This window comes from Mauremys reevesii, unplaced genomic scaffold, assembly GCF_016161935.1.
Source record: "Mauremys reevesii isolate NIE-2019 unplaced genomic scaffold, ASM1616193v1 Contig1, whole genome shotgun sequence".
Lineage (NCBI taxonomy): Eukaryota > Metazoa > Chordata > Testudines > Geoemydidae > Mauremys > Mauremys reevesii.
This window is the reverse complement of record NW_024100715.1, coordinates 2,240,360-2,266,069: the sequence shown is the minus strand read 5'-3', so window position 1 is coordinate 2,266,069 and position 25,710 is coordinate 2,240,360. Positions and strand designations below refer to the sequence as shown.

The following is a 25,710-nucleotide window of genomic DNA, read 5'->3' as shown; positions in this document are numbered from 1 at the left end:
CGGAGTGTTGGAGGGGGCTCAGGGCTGGGGCAGAGGGTTGGAGTGCAGGGAGTGAGGGCTCCAGCTGGGGATGCAGGCTTGGGTGGGGCTGGGGATGAGGGTTTGGGGTGCAGGCTGCCCTGGGGAGAGAGGACTCCCCCCAGCCCTCTCACAGCAGCAGCTTGGGGGAGAGGGAGGGGTAGGGGTGTGGGTCTTAACTGGTAGCTATGCGGCCACGCAGCTTAGAGGGAACTTAGGTCACAACACCTGTGACGGGTTCGGTCACAGAGACCCCTTGGGACTGTTACCTGATGTGCTGAAACTACCTCTGATCCCGTTTCCCCTGCCAGCTTGGGACTCCAGCACCCTGCCTTGTTGAGCCAGACACGCCAGCCTGCTACAACCCAGACCCAGGTCGGGCTTGGCCTAGGGAGGGGCTCCTCCCACCCAGCCGCAGCAAATCCGGGGCAGCTCCATGCTGGGGTAGAGTCATCTCAGCCCGCTGCAGCCCTGGGCCCCTGCATGCGGCTTAATCGGTAACTGGGCGGCTGTGAAACTCAGAGGGCTCTTAGGTCGTGACACTATTTTAATGGGGTCGCCAGGGCTGGTGTTGCTGGGGCTGAAGCTGAAGACGGAGCCCCACTGCCTGGGGCCGAAGCCTGAGGATTTCAGCCCTGGGTGGCAGGGCTCAGGTTCCAGCCCCCCGTCCCCAGGTGCAATGACATTGGAGAACCCCTGGTGCAGACAAACCCAAAGAGATGAAGTGTCTTACACGGAGTCACCCAGCAGGCCCGGGCATCCTGCTCATCAGCTGGGGGGCTAGAGAGGGTGCAGCAAACACCAGGGTGGCCCTTTTGTAACATAGCCAGGAACAGAACCCAGCCTTCCCTGTCCCAGGCCAGTGTGCTATCCACTAGGCCACACTGCCTCCCTCCCCTGACATCACCGTCAGCAGGGAGCATTCGTCCAGCCCCAGTGACCAAACCCAAAATGAGTCTGCGCTTGGCAGCCCTGTCTCTCCCGCAGACCAGCCCAGTTCTGTTCTCTGGCAGTCACAGGCCCAGCTGTCGGGGGTGGGGCGGCTCCTAAAGACACTGGGGTCTGTTTGGCTTGTCCAGCCAACCTGCCCTCCAGCTTTCCCAGTCCATCTCCTCCTGGGTGCCGGGTCCCTGAGTACCAGGGCGTTCGTTAGCCCCCAGCCCTCCCCGGGGTGCTCCCTGCACTGCCACCGAGCATCCCAATCCTGCTCCTCTGACACAGACAGTGACCCCAGACATCACCCAGCAACACGCAGGGAAAAGCTCCGTTTGGGATCGGGGCTCTGATCCCCTTAGCGATGCTCTGAGGAGGTAGCAAGTGGACAGCACGTCAGCCTGACTGGGGAAGCTGAGACCCCATCGTTAGTGACAGGAGTTAACGATCCCTTAGGGCAGGATGGGCAGAGGTGCGTCAAGTCACAGGCCGGACGGGAGCAATGGCCGGGCCGGGGAAGAGAGCTCAGAGTGGGACCTGGCAGAGAGGTGCAAAGAAATTAATCAGGAGCAAAATACAGGTGAAAACCCAGATCCCCACCTGGTGTGAATCCGCCCTAGCACCACTGGAGTCACTGGGGCCAGATCCCAGCTCGGGTCAGTCAGTGCTGCTCCACTGGAGTCCCTGGATGGAGGCTGATTTACACTAGCTGGGAATCCAGCAGATTCCTCCCTCCCAGTTCCAGGGTGGAGAGAGTTAAACTGCCCCAGGGCTGTGCAGAGCGTTAGGCCCAAGCCTGCCCCTGTGTAACGCCAGAGCTGGGAATTGTTCTTCTCTGTGGAATTAACCCTTTAAAGTCTTCTGCCTGAGGTAGGACTGGGAGCCAGGACTCCTGGGTTTTAGTCCCAGCCCTGGGAGAGGGGGGGGGGCTGGTGCATTAGAGGGAGGGGGGCTGGGAGTCAGACCCCCTGGGCTCCATTTTTACTTTGCCACAAACTCGCTGTGATCTTGGGCAGGTCAGTTTCTGTGGCTCGGTTTCCCCGTGTTTGTCATCGAGATAACGGTGACGCGCTCTGAGGTCTCCTCCATACCTTGTTCAGAGTGGGACGGGGTCTCTCTGGCAAATCCACTGAAGTACAGAGCCGCAGATGTCAGAATGAATCTGATTCCCCTTCACCACCCCACAACTGCTCCCGTCAGCCGGGTCTGACACCGGGAGCCTGTGGGACAAAGGAGAAGGTCTGAGGGGCCCTGTCAGCATGTGTGGGTCCATCACACTCAGTTGGTAGCTGTTTTTCCCTGTTCTAACGGGATCCACAGCTGTCGTCTCTTCCAGCTCTGCCCTGGGGTCTGCCCCCTCTCCCCACTGTCATGGCCCTGGCCAGGGTCTCTAATGGCCTCTCCCTGCCCAGAGCCCAGGGACCTGCTCCACCTAGAATATCAGGGTTGGAAAGGACCTCAAGAGGTCACCTAGTCCAACCTCCTGCTCAAAGCAGGGCCAAGCCGGGCCTTAAAAACCTCTAAGGAAGGAGATTCCACCACCTCCCTAGGTCACCCAGTCCAGTGCTTCACCACCCTCCTAGTGAAAAAGTTTTTCCTAATATCAAACCTAAACCTCCCCCACTGCAACGTAAGTCCATTACTCCTCGTTCTGTCATCTAGTACCACAGAGAACAGTCTAGATCCATCCTCTTTGGAACCCCCTGTGATGAAGTGGGAATGTTCTTAATGTCTTCTCTGAATACTATGTGGGTGCCTCAGTTTCCTCTATGCATTTCTTAGGTATCTAGGTCGGGGGGTCAGGGTGTAAAGTGTTGCAAAGCCCAAGAAGGCCCCTGTGATACTGTCTGCACAAAGAATGGCCAACACTCTGTCTCCTGGCAACTAATGGCCTGGTCCCCTCCTCTACAAAGGTGCTGACTGAAGGTGTTGGAGAACAACGATCAGGTGACCTCCTGGCCTGGGAAAGACAAAGGCCAGAGAGGAGGGGCTGGAGCATCCCAGTTTTGGAGCTAGCAGGGGACCTGCAGTGAAGTGCAGGCATGGTTGTCTGGGTCACTGCCCCCCAAAATGGACCCAGCTGAGGGGTCCTGTTCTCTGTACCTACAAGCTCTGTTTTAGACCATGTTTGTGTCATCTAATAAACCTCTGTTTTACTGGCTGGCTAAGAGTCATGTCTGACTGTGAAGTGGGGGTGCAGGACCCTCTGGCTTCCCCAGGACCCTGCCTGGGCGGACTCCCTGTGGGAAGCACATGGAGGGGCAGAGGATGCTGAATACTCGATATGTCCCTCTGTATCCTATCCCTTCCCTCCAGCGTATCTACCACTCCTCCCACTTTAGTGTCAGCTGCGGACTTGCTGAGGGTGCCATCCACGCCTTCCTCCAGATCATTAATGAAGATATTGAACAAAACTGGCCCCAGCACCGACCCTTGGGGCACTTCACTTGATACCGGCTGCCAACTAGACATGGAGCCATTGATCACTGCGTTGAGCCCGACGGTCTAGCCAGCTTTCTATCCACCTTACAGTCCATTCATCCAGCCCAGACTTCTTTAACTTGCCGGCAAGAATACTGTGGGAGACCATATCAAAAGCTTTGCTAATCCTCATCCTCCCTGCTGGGCTAGATCCTGTTCATCTCCCTCCCTGCTCCATGACTGCTCCTCACTAGGCTGTGCAGACACTGCCCCATCCTGGTCCCCTCCTGCGTCTCTGGCTGCTGTGTCTCCCCCTCCCCCCACTGGCTGGGGGATCCCCAGGGCTCTGGCCTGGCCCCTTTGGTCTTCTCACTCCACATCCTGTCTCTGGGCCACCTCCCCTGCCCCCAGGGCTCCAGCCACCATCTCTGTGCTGGGGGAATGTGCAAATCTCTCCCTACCCCATGGCCCTGTCTGCTCCCACCCAGCCCCCCTCTCAGCCAGGCTCCCCAGCCCCCCTCCTGGGGTCTCAGCATCGTCTGACACTGAACACGGCTCCCCTGAGCTCCCGACCGTCCCCCCAAACCTCCCCATCCCTGGCCCCCTCTGCCCACAGAGGGGAGGGAAAGGGTTTGACTCAAGGAATCACTCACTGGGTCTGATCCAGCCGGGAACCGTCCAGCCAGGTCCAGACCTTCTCCGGGGAGGGGACGGACAGTCCGACCCAGAACTGATTTGAACTTTGTGTCAGGTCCTTTAGGAACTCCTGCAGTGAGTGTGGGACAGGCAGCTGGTGACCAGATGTCCTGTCGAGCTCTTTTCTTGTGAATCCAGGTTGTCAACAACTTCAGGACCAGAACGTCTCTCTCTGTCTGTCCATCTATCCATACACACACCCAGTATCCATCCCCATACATCTATCCCGATACACACCCATCTATCCATCCAAGTATCCCCCATATACACCCCTCTATCCATCCATCCATCATCTCTCTGTAACCCCCATCCTCACACACACACCAGCCCCTCTCTCCAGCTGAGCTGTGCTGGGCACACCCCAGAATGGGGGAGGTGCCGGTGGCTTTAAGCCTCCTTTGTGTGCCCCTGATCCTGGGGCTAGTGATTTAGGCTGGGATTGTCAAAGCTGCCTAGGTGGGGGGTTGGACACCCCATTATTAACAATTAATGGGAGCGGGGTGTCCAAATCCCCTAGGCAGCTTTGACAATCCCAGCCCTACCATGTAGCCTATGCGCCCTTGGACTCAGTACCCAGGGCCCAGCCCTGCAGGGGCAGCTCCAGCAGGAAGGTATCGTCCCCTTTACCAGCTCCTCCCGGTCCCGGATCACCAGCAGCTGGGAGCCCCTCGCTGAGCAGTCGGCGCGGCTCTCGCTCCACATTTTACCTCTTCTGGAGACCCAGTAGCACTTGTCCCCGCGCAGCTGCCAGTCCGTGGGGCAGAGTTTGCACCCGGAGCCCCCTGCAGAGAGACAGGCGTCATTAATGCTCTGAGCGCTCTGGGCCTCATTCCTGGCTACTCCCTTCCTGCCACTGGGGCAGGAATGAGGTTCAAATGGGTTTGAGTCCCCTTTATGCTCCCTGAAATCTGGGGCCGGGCCAGGCTCTGCCTAGCTCCTGGCATCAGTTACAGCAGCCTCGGGGCTGCTCTGCCTTATCCAGTGCTCCCATATGGACCCTGGGGAGCAGAGAACACCCATAGCGCACTGCACTCTAGCCACACCACCAATCTGCCCCCCCATTTTGGGGGTTGAGAACAGGGTGGGGGAGGGCCCTTAACCCAGCTCCACACCAGCCCGAGAGCCCCCCCCAGGACAGGGGAGATTCTCAGGGGCCTATGGACCCACTTTAAGGCCCCTTTACACGGCCAGAATGGCCTAGAAGGGTCTTGGAGGTACTGGGGGGAGGGGTGGTGTTAAGCTGGGAACAGGACGGGAGGCTGGGACCCAGGGGTGATGGGGACTGGGAGGGGACATGGGGCCCAGATGACAGTGAACGGGAGGGTGTGGGACCATAAGACAATCTCAGTAATAAGATGTGAAACTCTCGCACACGCTCACTGAAAAAATTGGACAGCTTTGTATGACGTTGTTATTAAAATCTTCATGGCTGGGTATTATCCTGAACGGCCACTAGATGTCGCTGCCCCAGGCCCAGTCTCAGCTGAGGCAGGTACATTCATAGCCTGGGCACTGGTCTGGGCTGGTGGCTAGATCGGTGCAGCCAGCAGGGGGCGGCGTGTCCCTGCCCTGCAGGATCCTCCAGGGCTGGGACGGCAGCTGGGTTTCATCTCCCAGTGCCTGGGGTGGAGGGCAGCTCAGAGACACATGAGCTGGGGTTACCTGCTGGGCCGGGCTGGGCCGGGTGGCACAGACGTTGGGTCAGCTGGGATCGGAAACGCTCCAGGTGGGCGCTGCATTCTGCTGTGCTGGTGTCTCTGCTCCCAGCTCCTGCACAATCGGGGGCTGCCGGCGTCTGTCTCTTCTCAGACACTAAAAGGGAAACTGCAAAGCAGCGTCGGTGGGAGTGAGGACGACCGGTCATGTACATTGGCCAAACCGGACAGTCTCTACGCAAAAGAATTAATGGACACAAGTCTGACATCAGGAATCATAACACTCAAAAACCAGTAGGAGAACACTTCAACCTGTCTGGTCATTCAATGACAGACCTGCGGGTGGCAATTTTGCAACAGAAAAGCTTCAAAAACAGACTCTAAGGAGAAACTGCTGAGCTGGAATTGATATGCAAACTAGATACAATCAACTTGGGTTTGAATAGGAATTGGGAATGGCTGAGCCATTACACACATTGAATCTATCTTCCCTTGTAAGTATTCTCACACTTCTTATCAAACTGTCTGTACTGGGCTATCTTGATTATCACATCAAAAGTTTGTTTGTTTTTTTCCCCTTACTTAATTGACCTCTCAGAGTTGGTAAGACAACTCCCACCTTTTCATGCTCTTTGTATGTGTATCTATATCTCCTCAATACACGTTCCAGTCCATGCATCCGAAGAAGTGGGCTGTAGCCCATGAAAGCTTATGCTCAGATAAATTTGTTAGGGCTTGGCTACACTTGCAAATTTGCAGCGCTGCAGCAGGGTGTGAAAACATACCCTCTCCAGCGCTGCAAATTGCGGCGCTGCAAAGCGCCAGTGTGGTCAAAGCCCCAGCGCTGGGAGCGCGGCTCCCAGCTCTGTACATTATTCCCCACAGGGAGGTGGAGTACGGACAGCGCTGGGAGAGCTCTCTCCCAGCGCTGGCGCTTTGACTACACTTAGTGCTTCAAAGCGCTGCCACGGCAGCGCTTTGAAGTGCAAGTGTAGCCATAGCCTTAGTCTCTAAGGTGCCACAAGTACTCCTGTTCTTTTTGCGGATACAGACTAACACGGCTGCTACTCTGAAACCGGTCAATGTTGTGTGAGTTGCTGGTAAAAGCACCAGCACAGAGCCATGCGGAGACATAGGGCCTGCCCCAGAGCCTGTTCAGCCCCATCGCCACTGACTCCAATGGACTTCGGAGCAGCCCCAAAGGGCCCTGGTCTAAAAAAGTGTCTGGACTGAATATCAGTGGGAGCTGGGTGCCTAAATCCCTTGGGCCTTTTTGCAAACTGAGCCTGTTTGCATCTGTATAAGTTTCCCAGTGCCCATCATCGGTGTATCAAAGCACCTCACAGTCTGTACTGGATTTATCTTCTCAACCTCCTGTGAGGCAGGGCACAGGGCTGTTATCCCCCTTGTACAGGTGGGGAAACTGAGGCACAGCACTCCTCAAGGTGTCGAGGACCAGCCTGGGTTCCAGGGTGGGGAACAGGCCTCCTGAGCTGCCCCTCTGGGGCTACAGGTTCACTGTTGTGTAGCCCTCCTCATCCTGAATCACACCCCTTTGAGAGGAGGGGCCGGGAGGCGCGTGGGCGGGGGTGTGAGATCACACAGGAAGCTGAGATGCTGGGCTGCAGCCGTGTGGGTGTCAGGGCGGTGGTCACAGCGTCCGGTGTCAGGGGCTCTCTGCTGCTGTGGACGTTGGCTCAGTCAAAACAGGGCTCCCAGACAGCCTCCCCTTCCGATGCAGCCACCCAGATCTCAAGGTGAGGGACACAACCTGTCTGTTGTGGCGTTTATCTGGTCCCCATCACTTGCTGTCTCTGACCCTCACCCACATTTCCTGTGATGCAGAAGAGGCTCATGAGGACAGATTATTAAAGGGGTTTAGGCACCTAAAGCTGCAGATAGGCCCCAAGTAGTGTTTTCAGAAGCACCTAGTTCCCTTGGGTGTTGGGCACCTAAATACATCTGAGAACCTAGGTCCTAGGTGCCCAATTCCCATTGATTTCAGCAAGCCTTAGGTGCCTAAAAACAACCCACCAGGTGCCTAGCTGCATTAAATAAAACAAAATAAAATACATTAATGGAGATATCCTCTCTCCTAGAACTGGATGGGACCCTGAAAAGTCCAACCCCCTGCCTTCACTAGCAGGACCAAGTACTGATTTTCCCCAGACCCCTAAGCAGCCCTCTCAAGGGCTGAACTCACAACCTTGGGTTTAGCAGGCCAATGCTCAAACCACTGAACTGTCCCTCTCCTCATTGTTAGGACCCAACCCCCTGTGGACCCCCCCTTAAGCTGCCCTGATGACCCTGCCAGGAAGGAGCGAGGGGGATGGTGGCACCGCTAAATAAATTCATACAGGAAGAAAAGAAAGTTGTTATACCCTGGTGAGCAGAAGGCAGGATCCAGAAGAACCCAGGCATCTCCTTCAAAACCCATCAGGAGACCGGTGCTAAGAGGAGGCAACTGGGTGGATAGGGAGCTCTACATATAGAGCAAAATCAGCGCTAGTAACAGAGTTGGCTGAAATTTTGTTCTAGTTTTAAAATATCGATGTAATTTTGAAATTAGGAAAAAAGTTGAAACTTTCAGCTAATTCTCCTCACTCTCTCCCATTTTTCAGTATTTTGAAAAGAGGGTGACAAGTTGTGTTTTTTAAATATATCAGTAAATTTCCCTCCTTATTTTTAACCAGTTCTAGCATATGCCTGGATCTAGTTATCCATCCATTCATCCCCATGTACACCCATCTATCTAATTTTCTCTCTATGTTACAGTCAAGCTCTTTGGAACATCAAAGAAATGTACCAGCTAGTGGGAGGGGACCCACAATGGAGTTCTGGAGGGACGGCACAATCCATGCTATACACTGACCCGCGCAAATAAACATGGAGCTGTCAGCTACTCACCCCAAATCCCGAGCGCTATCACAGCAATCACCAGGACAATATTCCCAATCCATCCGACCCACAACGCTGTCCGATGCCACCGGGGACTCGGGGGACCTGTAAGAGCCAACATCTGGTGAACAACAATCGGAATCTGGTGTATGGAAGACTGTTTCAAAGAAAAACACAGCCCTGATCTTACAGTGTGGGCAGAATCCTATGCCTATATGGAGTTTATTACAGGACTGGGGCCTATATACTCAACTGTTCATCTTGTTTTCCTTTGAAGGCCAGTCCGGGGTGACTGGAAAGCTGCCTGACTCCTTTATAAAGGTAATGGGGGTGAAATTTTGGCCATTTTCTCAAAAATGGGAAGTTTCATGAAAATAATCGACATTTTCTCAGTCTTTTACATTTCCCACATTTTTAAATGGTCTGCCTCTTTTTTTATTCCTCGCCATATTTATTTGTTGTTCTTCAGGTTCTCTCTGTTTGATTGCATTGTTCTTAATTATTGTCTATTTGCATACCTTGGCAGTACTGCACAAGCCGGTGGGGATGTCCAGGAGGAAATAATGCCACAAATTAGCAAGGCAGCAGCTGCATGGAGCAGCTTAAACAAGATTTAGTCATTGAAAATCTACAGTTTAAAGACCAAACTACAAATGTTCAACTCAACTGCTATTTCCACCTTAATGTATAGATGTGAAATCTGGAAATCCACCAAAGGCGTAGCCTGATGTCTAAATACCTTGGACAGAAAATGCCTTAGAAAATTACTAGACATGAAATGGAATAAATTAATAATAAATGCCAAGATCCCGTCAGAGAGTCCAACATCACCTGCTCTCTAAAGTTATCCAGAACAGAAATTGGAAAGATCTGGGATTCATTTTCTTTGGCCATTGTCGGAAGACAGGATACTGGGCTAGATGGACCATTGGTTTGACCAGGGCCGGCTCTAGGTTTTTTGCTGCCCCAAGCAAAAAAAATTTTGGCTGCCCCCCGTCCCAGCCCTGGGCTCCCCCCCGCACCCTCCTGCTGCCCCAGCCCTGGGCTCTCCCCCACCCACCCACCCACCCACACCCCCTGCTGCCCCAGCGCTGGGCTTCCCCCCTTCCCCCCCCCCACCAGTGCCCTCCCCCCACCCCCCTGCCGCCTCAGCCCTGGGCTCCCACCTTCCCCCCACCAGTGCCCCCAAAACACACCGCCTGCCGCCCCAGCCCTGGTTTACCCCCCACCCACCTGCACCCTCTTTTCGCCACAGCCCTGGGTCACTGGTAACTTGCTCCCAGGGTGGGTCATTCAGCAGGAATTTTGGATGTGCACAGAACACAGAAAGGATTGGTTCCCATATGGTTACAGAGCTGCAGTAAAGTGGAACAATTTTCAGCTTGTGTGATTGGAGGATATCTGGATGCATATTATAAGACTGTCCTCTATAAATGAGGAAAAGTTGAGGTGCCTTTATTATTCTTTTGTTCCACTCTTTCTTTCTATGGGGAATTTGACAATGCAGTATCACCGTCTTCCTTTTAAACAAACAAAAAGGCAATGGCTGTTGAAAACAGCAATTCCCGTCCTAAAAACCACTGGGAAGCATTTCTTGCTCAATTTTATCCTACTTTTTCTACAGCACGTTACAGTGGATCAGAATATTTGATTTGGGAGAAATGAAGTAACAGCTGCCCAAACCGAGCTTGAGCACTCCTGAACTTTGAGGTGTTCAAATCTGGAAGGCAGGTGCTAGGTGTGTATGTGGTGGGGGGGCTGTGGGTTCCATGGGGCTGCAAAGACCCAGGCAGGATTCAGAATCACTATTATTTTTGTTTTCCCAAATTTGATTTTCTCAAAGGTTCCCATTTGCAACATTTTTTGGCTGGAAACTTTTCATGTGTAAACATCTTTGGTTGGGTGCTCTCTCTTTCCATTTTCAAGGTTTATTTACTATATTGCATTGCCGAGATTGATTGGTCAGCTCAGTCACATGACATTGTTTCAAAATGAACATCTTTCAGACTTGAAGTCATAGAATCATAGAAACGAAGGGCTGGAAGGGACCTCAAGAGATCATCTAGAGACCACCTTCCCCTTCCCTCACCCCACGCTGAGCCAGGACCAAGTTTACCCCAGACCATTCTTGACTGGCACTTGTTTAACCTATTCCTAAAATCCTCCAACAACTGAGAGCCTACAACCTTTCTAGGTAACCTGTTTCAGTGTGTAACTATTCTTAGGATTAGAGAGTTTTTTCCTAAAATCTGACCTAAATCTTCCCATTTCAAATTAAACTATTACTGTTTATTTTACCTTTAGTGGCTATGGACAGAAATTGATCAACATCCTCTTTATAACAACCTTTTTCATAGTGGACAACTGATATCATGTCCCCCCCCCATACCAGTCAGCTCTGTGTTCTTGGGGAACCAGGGCGCAGTATCCAGCTTGTCTGACTCATGAAAGGACCCCCCACCCCCAGCCTCTGCTTGAACCAAAACTGATCAGAAAAAAGTCTTGCATAGAGCAGTGAAGGGCAGTGGAAGACGCACCTAAACCCCTCCTGACTAGGGTGACAGGATTAAGGCAACTCTCCAGCCTCATCTGCATCAAAGATGGGACAGGGTGGCATCTCCATTAGCTACAGAATGTAGAACAGAGATTCCAAGGCAAGAACTGCACTGAACTCTGGGACCAGAAAAGCAGGGAAGCAGTGCGTCATGGGAGATCTCCGCTCCAGATGTCAATGAACCCACGTCTGCACACACCCAGCTCAGCAGTTGTCAAACCAATTCTAGAAATGAATCTGACTGATATCCAAAATATGGAAGCAGCATAATTGTATTGTGAGCTCCCTGGAAGGAACATCACCCATAGCTAGAAGTGATCAGCTCCTATTGTTTAGCCTAAAGAAACCCTTGAGTTATCAGTTTACCATAAACAAATCGAGTGTTCTCCCTTGAACCATTGTTGTTTCCCTACAAAAAACCCTACTCACGCTCCAGTCAGTGTTCTGATGCCTGGATCCAACTCTGCATCAGTTCCACTGGGATTTCATCTTCTCCTGACTGATTATGCTGGGGGCTCTGCCTGTCTCCAGCCCTCAGGACCCTGAGCTACCATCTGAGAACCCCAAACAGTTCAAGCTTCATGGAGTGGTGAGATCCCAGCTCTCTCTCTCTCTCTCTCTCTCTTTCTGTTTTCTTTTCTACCTCAGGCAGGTATAGTTTTCTATATATGACTTTTGTAACCTTAACAATGTAACTATTATGTTGGTTTAGGCTCCTTGTGTAGTTATCACTATTATTCAATAAATAACTTGTATGGTTAAGCTGGTTGCTTCTCTCTCTCTCTCTCTGAACTTTACTCTTTTGTGTTTTTAGCTCCCCCATTTACTCTGCAGCAACGCTCCTCTTACCTAAGCTAAAGATCCCTGCAGTGCCCAAAAATCCTATGGGGTTTGCTCATCAAGTGTGTTACTACCAGAACAACTGTGACGTGAAAGTGGGGATAGGGATGTGCTGAACCTGTGACATATGAAGGTGACAGCTTGAAAGTGCTGCTTGACCCAGTCCGCTGAGTCCAGGGGCATACAAGGGGTCAGCTTGACAGTGCTGATTGACCCGGTTCTCTCAGACTTGCTCTGTTAATCTGTGCATGTGTGTGCGTGCGCTCATCTGGTTCTAGGGCTGGAGGAACCCAGTGCTGGGGAACCTAGGTCCTGCAGGGCAGCTCCATTGGGAGGGAACTTGCAGAAGGGAGAAGTAGAGCTCCGTATGAACACACAGGTGACACAAGCAGCACATTGATAGAATTAGAGAACCGACCCCCCACCCCGAAGAGTAACCCTAATAAATGAGCATACCCCAAAGTAACAGGCAAATCTGGTAACACCCCCCCCCCCCATCAGCCGTCTCTTCTGGAACACTGAACACATCCAGTTCTTTCAACTTCTCCTCACAGGTCATGTTTTCTAAACCTCTTTGAAACTATTTTCTGTCTTGAAACCAAGACAGTTCCCATTTCAAAATGATGATGATTGAAAAAAAAAAAAAAAAAAAAAACCCATGGTGATTATACAAAGGTTCCATGGAAAACATCCAAGAACAAGGATACCAGCCCTTGTCACAAACCGACTGAACTAACCACAGTTTAACTATGAGCTACTCAGAGATTCCAAGTCATTCTGGCCTTAGCCCTCTCTTTGTTGAACACATTGAGCTGTTTGAGTCTATCACTATAAGGCAGGTTTTTCTAATCCTTTAATTATTCTCATGGCTCTTCTCTGAACACTCTCCAGTTTATCAGCATCCTTCCTGAATTGTGAGCACTAGAACTGGACACAGGAGTCCAGCAGCGGTTGCAGCAGAGCCAAATACAGAGGGGAAAATAACCTTTCTACTTCTCAAGATACCCCTGTTTATGCATCCCAGGATCGCGTTAGTCCATTTGGCCACAACATCGCACAAGGAACTCATGTTCAGCAGATTATCCATCTTGACCCCCAAATCTTTTTCAGACACTGCTTCCCAGGAGATTCCCCCCATCCTGTACATATGGCCTGAATTCTTTGTTCCTGTTGGACTCAGTCCAGAAGACGCTGTGTACACAGGATAAAATTCACCCCTGTGTAGACAACCAACACAAAGGCCAGACACCACTTAAGTCCTGTTTGGCAGGCTATAAGGAAGGCATTGGCCTTTGCGCTGGGCCCTCTGCAGAGTTGTGAATTTCCCCCACAGAGGTAGGAAGGCAGGGGAAGGAAACAATAGCTTAAAAATAGCCACTGTGAAGTCAGAGCTGCCCAGCGAGAGCATAGAACAGTAGGCTTCTTGAAGGGTTTCTTAAGAAGCGTGTTAATGCCATGGGTTGCAGAGATGCTGTACAGCACGGAAAGTGCAAGCCCTGGGGTTGCTCTAATTTATGGACAGTCCAGAGCAACTCAGGTTATCTGGAGCAGCAGAAACTCTCCTCACTGCTCCCTGACCCACCCCTGGAAACTGTTCTGTACTAGGGTTTTTGAGGGGGTTGGCAGTGTAGCTTTTGGCCGCTCTATGCTGCGCCTGCACTGGGGGAAATTCTCCTCTGGCCACTTGCAGCAAACTCCTGCCCCTGTGTGCTGCCAGTGGAGAGTACAGGGGCCGGGGCTGGCTGGTTGCTGAGCTATTTAGTAAAAACTGGCTCCAGCTGTGTGGGGCTGTGCACTTGAATAATCTGGCCTTAAATAAGGACCCACCATGCCCAGATTCCCAGTGCAGGGGCTTACCTCGGACGCCAGCCTTCCCCGCCCAGCCAGCACTCCTCAGCTTCAAATAGCAGCTCTAGACTATGGACCGTTACAGAGGATGCCTGGCTGCAGCATTACAGTTGTACTTACCAGCTTTCCTCTGAAGGACGTGTTCACTACAGTTACACCCCAATGTCCTGTGTGAGATCAGGGCGCTGCTGCCCTGGGGGCTGCACAAGCATATAGGCAGAGACAGCCCCTGCCTCAAAGCGCTAGATGGGAGGGCAAAGGAGCCTGGACTAGAGGTCAGGTCTGCCGAGGGCCAGTGCAATGCTGCTAGCCACTAGCACCCGCTGCCTCAAGAGCGCTTGGAGTTAATACAGTGCCTTTGGCTCATCCCCACTCCAGGGAGGAGTCTGAGCAGTTTTTTATTCTTGCCAATGCCCTGCATCCTGCAACCATCCACAACTCCACAAGCCACTAGCCAGAGCTCTGTGGGTCATAATTGGAGAAGTTGCACCATCCTGACTGGCAAGTGGGTGCATGGACTTCCTCTTTCCACCCCAGGCTTTTGCACTGAGAGCCCTGCACACGAAAATGAGCTGTGACAGTGCGCTGATCAAAAGTGTTGCAGCCACCTCCCCAAAAGCCAGAGGGTTCCCCCTGGCACAGACCCACTCTGGGGCTGCCATTGAAAGCAATGGGCTCCCCAGCAAAATCCATCCTTGGGTTTAACATGAACCCCCCCAATGGAACTAAAAGTCACTTACTGAGGGGCTGAGCTGAAAGAGGCATCCTGGAGCTGGGAAAGCCGGAGGCGAGGTGCAGGTCGGCGTAGACTATTTCCCCTGCCATGGTGCAGCTGATAAGAGCACCTGGCTGTGTTCGTGGGGCAGCCTGCTGCTCTATGTGCATGAAATTGACATCAATCCAACGTCAGGAAGTGCCGCCTCTGAGAGCTGAATTCCACTCCTCTCACATGTGACTGCGAAGGGTCCCGTCAGAGTGAGGGCTGTCTAGGTCCTGCAGCCTTAAACTAATGCAACTGGCCTTGATATGTAGAGATCGGTGCAGTCTTGGGGCCAGGGATTTCGGATGCACCGTAGCTTTGAGGTACCTGTTGTAGGGTCTAGTCACAGGGGGGCTAAAATACTGGGCTGGGAATTAAAAAAACCTGACTTTTAATCTTAGTTCTTTCACCTGCTGTGTGAATTTGCACAGGTCACTTCTTTTCCCTGTGCACGTTTCCCCTTCTGCTTCTTGTCTATTTAGATCGTGAACCATTTGTGGCATGGACTCCTCTGTGCGTCTGTGCAGCGCTTGGCACAATGAGGACCTAATCTCACGGGGGAAGGTACTGTCTCTCGCTTTGTGTCTGGGCCCTACGTGACTTGCCAAGATTACACTCAAGTTAGTGGCAGAATTTTGTAACCCAGATCTCCTGGTTCCCAGTCCAGTGCATTAACCAGAAAACCATCTTCTGTTCTCTTTTTAAGACCTCCTGAGGACATTTGTTCAGCCTGGGAATGATTTACCCAGTGCCGCTGTTGTGCCTGGCACTTTGCTGAGGAACGGATCAATATCACTAACATGGCTCACAGAGTTCAGCAGAGGGACTAACGGAAGAACAAACCAGACAGACTAGTTGTTACCTGAAGCCTTGGACGATGTATTTTGCAAGTGTGGTCTGAGCACATATCGGAAAATATTACTGTCATACCACAGCCGGCCAGCCAAGAAAGGTGTTGTGTGACAGTGGTTAACAAGTATCTAGGGCTGGATCTCCAGCTGCTGTGAATCGGCCCCCTTAGCTCTACTGGAATCAGAGGGCCCCAGCCCCAGCCAGAGCAAAGTCATTTTTTCCCTTATGTGCAAAGTAATGTATGTTGGGAAAGATAATCCCAGATACACAGACATCATAATGGGATCTAAACTGGCCGTTACCATCCTACAAAGAGATCTTGGAGTCACCACGGATTGTCTTCTGAAAACGTCCACTCAGTCTGCAGCAGCCGTCACAAAGGTTAACGGCGCTCCTAATCCCTTGCAGTGGGTCCTGCCCTTCTGGGTAGTAGTTGGCTGAGTATTTTCTCTCCCCATCTGGGAAAACCAGCCACTCTCGGTCCAATTGTTCACCCCAGTGGCTCACTACAGTTCTCAGTCTAAGCCCTTTACCTTAGGGACAAGCCATAGTCTGTTTTAGCCAGGCTCAGCATTGGCATAGCAGGGGGGGAAAGAGAGGGGGGGAAAAAAATCTCTTCATCTATAGTGGCCTCTCCAGACACGGAGGCAATAGACTACATTTATTAACTCAGTCTCTCCCCCTCTAGCAGGGATTCATCTCCCTCGGACTTCTGGGGTTCAAAGGGGCTGTTCCCCAGGCAGGGCTCTCCCTGCTCCTCTCCTCTGTACCTGCGAGGTTCCCTCCTGGTACTTGACAGTGTCTCTCCAGTTCCTGCTCTCCAGCAGCACATCCTCCTTCCATCACTCCTGCTGCACCCCTAAACTGACTAAAGGGGAGGCTTTTAACCAGGTCCAGCCGGTCCTTGATTAGCTCCAGGTGTCCCAATCAAACCTAACTGTCTTCACTGGTTCTAGCAGGTTCTAGGTTGCCTCCAGGTGTCTTAATCAACCTGTCTCCACTGATTAATGCAGGTTCTTGATTGACTCCAGGTGTCTTAATTAACCTGGGATAGACCTTGTTTGGTTACCAGGGAAACAGGGACTTGTTTAACCTGAGGCTAATCTACTGCTTGTTGTTACTTTCTTGTAGCCATCTGGCCCAACACCATGACAGTTAGAAAAGGGATAGAAAATAAGATAGAAAATACCATTATGCCCCTATATAAATCCATGGTTTGCCCACACCTTGAATACTGCATGCAGTTCTGGTCGCTCCATCTCAAGAAGGAGATAGTGGAATGGGAAAAGGTTCAGAGAAGGGCATCAAAGATGCTCTGGGGGTATGGAACAGCTTCTGTACAAGGAAAGACTAAAAATATTGGGGCTGTTCAGCTTAGAAAAGAGATGACTAAGGGGGAATATGATCGAGGTCTATAAAATCATGAATGGTGTGGAAATCATGAATAGAGATGTGTTATTTACCCCTCCCACAACAACACAAAAACCAGATGTCACCTGGTGAAATTAATAGGCAGCAGGTTTAATACAAACAAGAGGAAGTCCTTTTTCACACAATGCACAGCGAACCCTGCGGAACTCATTGCCAGGGGATCTTGTGACGACCAAAAGTATAACTGGGTTCCAAAAAAAGCACTGGGTAAGTCCTTGGAGGATAGGTCGATTGATGGCTGTTATCCAAGTCATGGATGCAACCCCATGCTTGGGGTGACCCTAAGAAGCCAGGAAAGACAGAGGTGAATTTCTCCAAAACTGCCCTGTTCTGTACATGCCTCCTGAAGCTCGTGTGCTGGCCAGTGTCGAAGACAGGATACTGGGCTAGATGGACCATTGGTCTGACCCAGTCTGGCCTTTCTTATGTAAATTAGTCATGGGTCCATTGGAGCCAATGGGGCCTGATCCCTACCGTGTATCTGAATTGATTGACTGAGCTCACTGGAGCTGCGCTGGGTTACGCTAGTTGTGGGTTTGGCCTGTCACACTTCAGAAAAGACTCAGTCACTACCTGCTGCTAACCACATCCCTATTCCATTGAGTGAAGCGAATCCTCTTTGAACTGGCACCGCGCTTCCTCATGGTTTCATGCCACCCTTTGGTATAAAGGGGATGGGAGAGGACAGGGAAAGGGGTGTGTGGATTTGAACTGACCCTTCTCGCTCGAGCCCTAGACTCCAATCGACGCAGCGGAAAACAGTGAGGCAAAAATTAACCCAGCCAGCGGCTCAGCGGTGGAAGGACACAATTTAACAGGGAGGCCACTTGGTGATGTAGACACCGAAATAAAGAGCCATTCAAGGGTGGGGTAGTCAGATATCAGTGCCCCACTGAATCTAAACACAGCTGCGTGTCGTGTTTAGGAATGGGTTAGTGTCTCTTTAATAGTTTATATCCCCTCTAATGACGCTCACTATATTGTACCCTTTTATTGACCCCTGTTACTGTAACGTCCATGTACCGCACTTACTGGCTCTGCTCCCAGCCCCCACTCTTAGTCACGGCTCAGCCACAGGCCTCTGCTCTTGGCCCCCGGCCCCAGCTCCCAGCTGTAGCTTCGCTCCCAGCCCTGCCACCCGCGACTCCGCTCACAGCCCGGGTGGGGGCCCAGACACATTCCATTACTGGTAAGGGGGAGCATGAGAGGAAAAGTTTGGGTACCATTGGACTCGATGATCACAATGGTCCCTTCTTGACTTGGGATCTACAAACCAGCTGCTTTTTATGCCACGTTAGATGATGTAGCTTGTGCATCACTTCAACATTAGAGCGTCTGTGGCAGCCGTAGGGTTGCCAACCCTCCTGCTTTTGCCGGGAGTCTCCCGGAATCACGCCCTATCTCCCCGATGCTGCCTCAGACAAACTGGGAGATTTTGAGCACTAACAGTCTGGCACAGCAGCAGGTTCCCTTACCCGCTTTCACTCTGTGCCGCTCTCGGAAGCAGCCAATACCGTCCCTACTGTCCCTGGAGGGGGCAGGAGGTCTCTGCATGCTGCCTTCACCCAGCTGGGGCCAGGACTGTCTCTCACTGTGTGTCTGTGCAACATCCAGCACAACGGGGCCCTGATCTCAGCTGGGGCAGGGCCTGTCTCTCACTGTGTGTCTGTGCAGCGCCCGGCACAACGGGGCCCTGATCTCAGCTGGGGCAGGGCCTGTCTCTCCCTGTGTGCCTGTGCAGCACCTGGCACGACGGGGCCCTGATCTCAGCTGGGGCAGGGACTGTCTCTCCCTGTGTGTCTGTGCAGCACCCGGCACAATGGGGCCCTGATCTCAGCTGGGGCAGGGCCTGTCTCTCGCTGTGTGTCTGTGCAGAACCTGGCACAATGACCCTGATTGAGGATCTACGGCACTATCACAATAAAAATTAATAATAATTCAGCCACCAGGAGGATAGACTCAGTCGTCTCTCATGGGAGAGGCTCTTCCCTTTCTCTGGAGGTGATAGATCAGATCACCTTTCTAACAGCCCCAGATTGCCTTGTTTCAATATGACTGGTTTGAAATGTGTGAGGACGTGACCGTTCGCTTTCCAGCTTATGGCTGCTCCCACTGCTTAGCCAAAGGCCTTAGCTTAAGAACAGGGCCTCAGACTGTCACAGGGAGAGACGGCCCTTACACCGGCAGACAGTGATTTTGATTCTTTCTTTTATATCTCTATCACTAGCTAAAAGATAAACATATACCTACATTCTTAAAGTATAGGCCTTTACAGACAGGCCTGAATATCTATATCCTAACACTTTGGTTTTCATGGACAGTCACTTCAGAGAAAGGGTCAAGACACCCTGTAATAGTCAGGTATGGGATAACCTGCCCTATGGAATGACCCCCCCCCCCCCGCCCAAAAAAAAAAGCCATCCAGCAAGGCCCTGGAATTCTGCATCACTGTAGAGGGGTGACAACAGACTGAATTGTATCTAGATGCAAAACTTCACTTCCTTGATACAGAGTCGGAAAAGACACCCTCTTTCCAGGGAGCGTCTTATTCCCAGCCCTAGACTCAAACCACGGGCAGGGGAAGGAGACCTCTGATGATGCTCCGAGCCAGAAGGTGGACGGGCCAGGGCCCTGGTGCTGAGGTGGGTCTAGAGGAGGCCCCATGTCTTGGTATGTCGATAGCCTCAGATTGAATCAATCTAGCCTGGGATCCCAACTGGCCTTAAACCCATCAAACCATAAAAAAAACAGGAGTACTTGTGGCACCTTAAAGACTAACAAATGTATTTTAGCATGAGCTTTCGTTTGTTAAATTAAATTAAACTAAATTTGTTAGTCTTTAAGGTGCCACAAGTACTCCTGTTTTTTTTGCGGATACAGACTAACACGGCTGCTACTCTGAAACCATCAAACCATGTCACCTACAGGCACATTAGAGCTAGCTGGGATTTTTCTTTTTCCTCCCCCAAAAATCTTTAGATGAAAATAATTATTTTCCATTTTTGTCAAAAGTTTTCTTTGAAATTGAGAGTTTGGGGGTAGGATTATTTATTTATTAATTTTTTGGACAAGTGAAAAAATGTCAATTTGTGGCAGGGATTTGGGGTGGGTTTTTTTTTTGACAAAAACCCAGCATGTTTTGAAAAATCAGGACTTGAAAACAGGAATTTTCAAAAAATCACACACACACACGTTTTTCAGAACACGATCATTAGAGCTGGTGACAATCTAGGAAAAACAGACAAAAGCAGCAAAGAGTCCTGTGGCACCTTATAGACTAACAGACGTATTGGAGCATGAGCTTTCGTGGGTGAATACCCACTTCGTCGGATGCATGTCATATATCACGATACAGAGTCGGAAAAGACACCCTCTTTCCAGGGAGCGTCTTATTCCCAGCCCTAGACTCAAACCATGGGTCCGAGCCAAGAGGTGGATGGGCCAGGACCCTGGTGCTGAGACAGGTCTAGAGGTATTGAGATATATGACATAATATAGGAAAAACTGAGTGGAACTAGGTGAAAGACGGTGGCATTGTATAGCTGTAAGTCATAAAGCATTAAACAAAAATAGAAATTCACTGTGGAGTTAAAAATTGGATGGTAACAGACTGCAAGTCTCAGTGATGTTTCACCCTGGTGATAGTCTGAACAAAAAGAGCTCTCGGCCACGCTTGCAGCAGTCTCCCTCCCTTCACGCTGACTCTACAGACTTTCTAAGCTCCAGAGTGACAGACAGACAGGTGACAATCCTGGAATCTTATTCTAGAGATTCAAGAGATAGTCAGGGCTGGCTCCAGGCACCAGTGGAGGAAGCACGTGCCCAAGGCAGCACATGCTAAGGGGCGGCATTCCATCCATTCTTGGGGTGGCACAGTCCGGGCAGCTTTTTTTTTGCTTGGGGCAGCAAAAATGGTAGCGCTGTCCCTGCAAATAGTAATGCAGCATCCTTTGAGGAAGAACAGCTGCGCTTGATCTCCCTTGTAATTCTAAACACAGACAGTGACTGTCTCCTTCGCTCCTTAGATTCACGGTACTGGGACCTGCTGAAGAGAACAGCTGTGCTGCAGTAAACAGGAATCAGATCCAGTCTGAAATCTGCACCACTGACTATAAATGGATTTGCCAGAAAACCGCTGTCCTAATTTAAATCACTGGATTCCTGGGGCGAGATGCTCAGGTGCTGGGAGCAGTGTTAGAAATTCACCAGGAAACTCAGACTGACACAGCCCTGATTCTCCCATCCCCTGGGTCTGAAGTACACCAGCATGGCAGTGTCTGGCACATTTCATTCCAAGAGACAAACCTATTGTTAAAGCCAAGGGAGCAAGAGCCATGATCAGGACGGATTCTCCCTTTGTAACACTGGAGTAGAAATGATTCCATAGTGCTCGGCTGGGCATCCCTCCAGCACAGGGGAGTCCCTGGGGGGATACATTTCCTCTAGTTCCCGCCCTGCGGCATCTGTCACCCTGCAAGTGCCACTACTAGAGCATCCTACCCACTAGACTCCACTGCCTCTCAGGTTGATGTAGGGAATGAAAGGAGAGACACAGGCAGTTAAATCCAGCATTGCTGATCCCAAGTGTTGAAAAATCGTAAGTCAGGGCCCAAAAATCATGAGATTTTTAAAATAAGCTGATGGAGTCATTTGATTCACCTTCTGGTTCCCAGATCCATAGAGGTTTAAGGCCAGAAGGGCCAATTAGATCATCTAGTCTGGCCTCCTGTGTAGCACAGGCCATTTAATTTCACGCAGCTACTCCTGTATGGAGCTGAATAGTTTGTGTTTGATTAACCTAGACAGGTTTCCAGGCTCCATCTGCAGACCCAAGAGAAGGAGACTATGCTCCCCCCCCCTCCGGCCCCCGCCTCCCTTGGCAGTTTGTTCCAATGATTAATCACCCTCTCATAATCACCCTGTCCCTTCCTGGCCAGGCCTTGCATTACAGCACTCTGCCTCAGTTTCCCCCTCCTCAGGGTCTTGATCCCATTTCAATCACATCCTTGTCCAGGCTCATTGACTAAGACACACCCAAAACTTCTAGGTCCAAAGATAAAGTCCTCAGAGTCCCAACCAGATTGCGTCCAACAGCTGAGAAATCCTAGACAGAGATCTCCCATCGCCACCAAAACTCCTCTTCCAGGCTCACCTTTCCCAGGTCCTAATAAACGTAAGACACATAAATTCAGCCCCCTTCCTGGGCATCCCTCCTGCATCCTGACCTCTGCATTATCTCCCAGGGATTCCTCCCTGGAGGGTCTTTTCACCTGTAAGTTCCTACTGCCTGATCTCTCTCCTCCCCCTGCTTCCTGTCCCCTCTCCTTACCAACATCATCTCTTTATGGGGAACCACCTGCCCCATCTCAGCTGCATGTGATTAATGATCCAGGTTGGCTGGCCCCAGGCTGTCCTCGTTGTTAAAAATTGGTGCCAGCCCATAGAGTCAGCCCTAGACCAAATGGCGCTCCCCAACTCCATTTGTTAAACAGCCAGTTGACAAGATTCTAGGAGGTTCAAGGAAAATGCAGTTTTCACAAAGTCTGGAAGGTTCCACGAGATTCTACAAAGATCCAGAACATTCTAGGAGGTTAGTGAAAAATGAATCCACATACGGAATACCTGAATTATTTTATTTCAAACATTCTATTTTCCCTTTTGTCGCTAACAACAAAAACAGCACCCCAAGCCCAGTGCCCCCCAAGCCTGGCACCCCAGGAAGTCTCCTGGGTCGCCTGCCCCTAAATATGGTCCTGAGCATGTCACTGCAGCACCTGCCAGAGGTTTGTGGCATGGTAACATCATCACAGCGTGAGAAGGATACCCTCAAGGGTCGCACAGTCTTGGCTGCACTCTGGGAACCCTGTCACATTGGGCCTTTGGGGATTTTTTTAAAGAAAACTTCAAATTTTCCATGTTAAGCCCAATACTTTTCAAGGAAATTTGGTTAAATGGTAAAACCAATTTTCCATCAAAAAACCTGTTTTGAGGGATTAGTTTGTATCAGTCCTATGCAGAGAGTCGTTTTTTTTAAAAAAAGCGAGTTTCCATTGGGAATCTGAGCGATAGAAAAATTGTCACTTAAACAATCCCCAAATTCGTCAGATTTCAGCAGTTGGGGACTGAACAATTGTTGGGTTTGGGCTGAACCTTTTCAGTTTTTTGCAACTGAAAAGTTTTTGGTTCATGGCTTTTGGGCAAATCCAAATTTTCCATGGAAATCAAATTTATTTTCTGCCCAGCTACATCTGTAAACATTCAGTCTGGTGTTTCTCTTGCAAACTCAGCAGCTTGCTTGATAGCACAACCTGTGCTAACATGCTTTAGCTCCCTAACATGCTTTAGCTCCCTAACAAAGCCAAAACCCCTAACAGACTTAGCTGTATAGCTCAAGCACTAAAGCTCTGTGTATTTTAGATCCAGAGGTCACGGGTTCAATCCCCATCCAGCTGTGCTATTACAGTAATGTGTGTGAATAAATAAAAAGCATGTGAAAAATCCATCTGGCTCCTGATTTGTACACAGAGGGATAGATAAGACGGCTGGAAGGGGGCAATTATACTATGTGGTGGCTATAAAACATTACCAAGCAATGACCTTCATAGCTGTACATCTCTTCATCATTCTGTACCTTCACCATGAGGGGACAGTACATTACTGTCTGGAAGGCTGTCAAGGATTTACCAGCTGTGCTCTCCCTGCAAGTTTTTCCAGTCTCTCTGGAAGTGCCCCCTTTATTGGGCTTCACTTTCCCATGGGCAAGCCACACAGGCCCGTGACTCTGACACTGTGCCTTGGGAATCCAGCACCTCCACATTCACACCATGACTCCTCAGTGGGTCCAGTGAGTTCAGATGCCTGGTAAAGACTTCACCCCTTGAAGATGCGATGCTGCCACCTTTCCAAATCAAGCCAATACAGGTCCACCGCCTCTATGTCTCAAAGGGAAATTGAACCTCTTTGAAGCCAGTGGGGGAAACTGAGGCATGCACCTTTTTCATCAAAATGTGACAGTTTCAACATTGGCACACAGATGCTACAGTGACAGGGGCTGCCTAAATTCCTACAATGACAGACTGTGCCCCTCACCCTGGTATCAGGGTGGCCGTAGGCTGCACCAGTTGCTGGCTGTGATGGGTCCTTATATGACTTGAGGCACCTTCTGCAGCAGCAAAGAGCCCCTCAGGCTGGGGGCTCTGACCATCACCCTGTCACCTACGCAGCTGCAGGCCAGCATCACAGCTTCCTGTGCGGTCTCACACCCCCCTTACCACGGGGCTTTGAAAGGCTCCCTGCTGCATTGTCACTGCCTCCTCTCTCTGAGGAACAATACCCGCGCTGATGGAGGACGAGGAGGGCTACACCGTGCTGAACCTGCAGCCCAAGGGGAGAGGCTCAGTGGTCCCGTCCTCGGACAGGATCCAAGGTATTGATTTCAAACCCCGCTTCTCACCTTTGGGCTTCATGTCCCAGCAGCAGGAAGGGCACACAGCATGGCCGGGGCTGGGGTAGAGTCTGGGTTGGACCAGGGCGGGATTAGCTGTGCACACAGCAGGGAAAGATACGGGGCCTGATCCTTCAGCATCCGCACACACGACTGAGAGCGCCTTCCGGAGCTTTGCATCCCAGGATCTCCAAGGTGGGGGCAATGGGAAAATTGAGGCCCAGATGTGGGGAGTGTCTCACCCATGGACATGCAGCAAATCAGTGGCACGGCTAAGAAAAGAACCCAGGAATCCTGTTTCCCAGAATCCCTTCCCCTGCCAGCCCCGCATCCCACAGTCCTCATGGAGCTGAGACTGGAACCCCCAGGTCCCGACCCCCAGATCTAACCAACAGCCCCCACTTCCCGCCCACGGGAGGGGAGAGAAGCCAGGTGTAACACCCACGTCCCAGCTCTAACCCAATGCACCCCCCTCCTCTAACCCAATGCACCCACCCCTCCCCCACAGCCAGGGACGCACCCAGCCCCCTTCCCCAATCCAACACACCCCACCCCACCTCAGAGCCAGGCCCCCAGCCCCATCCCCACCTCAGAACCAGGGATCCCCTGCCTCAATCCAACGCACCCCACCCCCACCGCAGAGCCAGGGACCAACACCCCCGTTCTAACCACTTGACCCCACTCCTCCCAGAGCTGGGGACAGAACCCAGGAGTCCGGGCTCCCAGCCCCCCGCCCCAGGGCCGTATCAGGGCGGGGCGAGTGGGCAGCAAAGCCTGCGGGGGCGGAACCCGACCTGTGGCGGTGCCGCGGGTGGCGCCAAAACACCCCCCGCCCACTCCCCTCCCCGCGGGCTGAGGCGGCGCCGGCACCTACCGGGTCTCACTGGGGGAAGGCGGTAGGAGGAGCCGCCGGACCCAGCCATGGGGAGGGGGTGGGGATGCCGCCAGTCAGCGCCTCAGTCCCGGGCTCCGGCCCGGCGAGCAGCCTGCGCGCGCTTTTCCCCGAGGGCGCCGGGGCAGGGGGAGCGCGCGGGCAGAGCGGCCGTTAACGGTCTGAGGGCGGCTCCGAACGTTCAGGGGGACAGGACCGTTCAGCCCCCCGCGAAGCGCCCGCTGCTGCGGCACCGGGGGGAGGGGCAGCAACGGCCACCGCTCCCCTCGCTGGGGACAGAACCCAGGAGTCCTGCCCCCCGACCAACCACTACGCCCCGCTCCCCTCGCTGGGGAGAGACCCCAGGAGTCCGACTCCTGCCCCCCCCCCCAGAACCCCCAGCCCCTGGTCCTCTCCCCTTGCTGGAGAGAGAACCCAGGAGTCCTGCCCCCCCACCCACTAGACCCTGCTCCCCTCCCCGCGCTGGGG

At 51.9% G+C, this 25,710-nt stretch overlaps 1 protein-coding gene across 6 annotated transcripts; it reads right to left on the bottom strand.

Moving 5' to 3' along the window:
• Positions 1 to 279: 279 nt before the first annotated feature.
• On the bottom strand, positions 280 to 25,235 carry LOC120392394 (killer cell lectin-like receptor subfamily B member 1B allele C). 6 transcript variants are annotated; one of them, XM_039517121.1, is made up of 8 exons: positions 25,225 to 25,235; positions 14,604 to 14,738; positions 8,631 to 8,726; positions 5,731 to 5,892; positions 4,696 to 4,850; positions 4,026 to 4,138; positions 2,043 to 2,171; positions 280 to 1,488 (listed from the first exon to the last, which is right to left on the bottom strand). In XM_039517121.1, exons 2-7 carry the CDS (start codon positions 14,686 to 14,688, stop codon positions 2,048 to 2,050), a joined length of 735 nt encoding a protein of 244 aa, XP_039373055.1. In that variant the 5' UTR covers positions 14,689 to 14,738; positions 25,225 to 25,235; the 3' UTR covers positions 280 to 1,488; positions 2,043 to 2,047. The 6 variants fall into 6 exon arrangements, with proteins under 6 accessions (XP_039373055.1, XP_039373051.1, XP_039373052.1 ...); XM_039517117.1 differs by lacking the exon at positions 25,225 to 25,235 and adding an exon at positions 16,246 to 16,436 and having other exon boundaries at positions 5,731 to 5,957; XM_039517118.1 differs by lacking the exon at positions 25,225 to 25,235 and adding an exon at positions 16,246 to 16,436.
• Between the last annotated feature and the right edge of the window lie 475 nt (positions 25,236 to 25,710).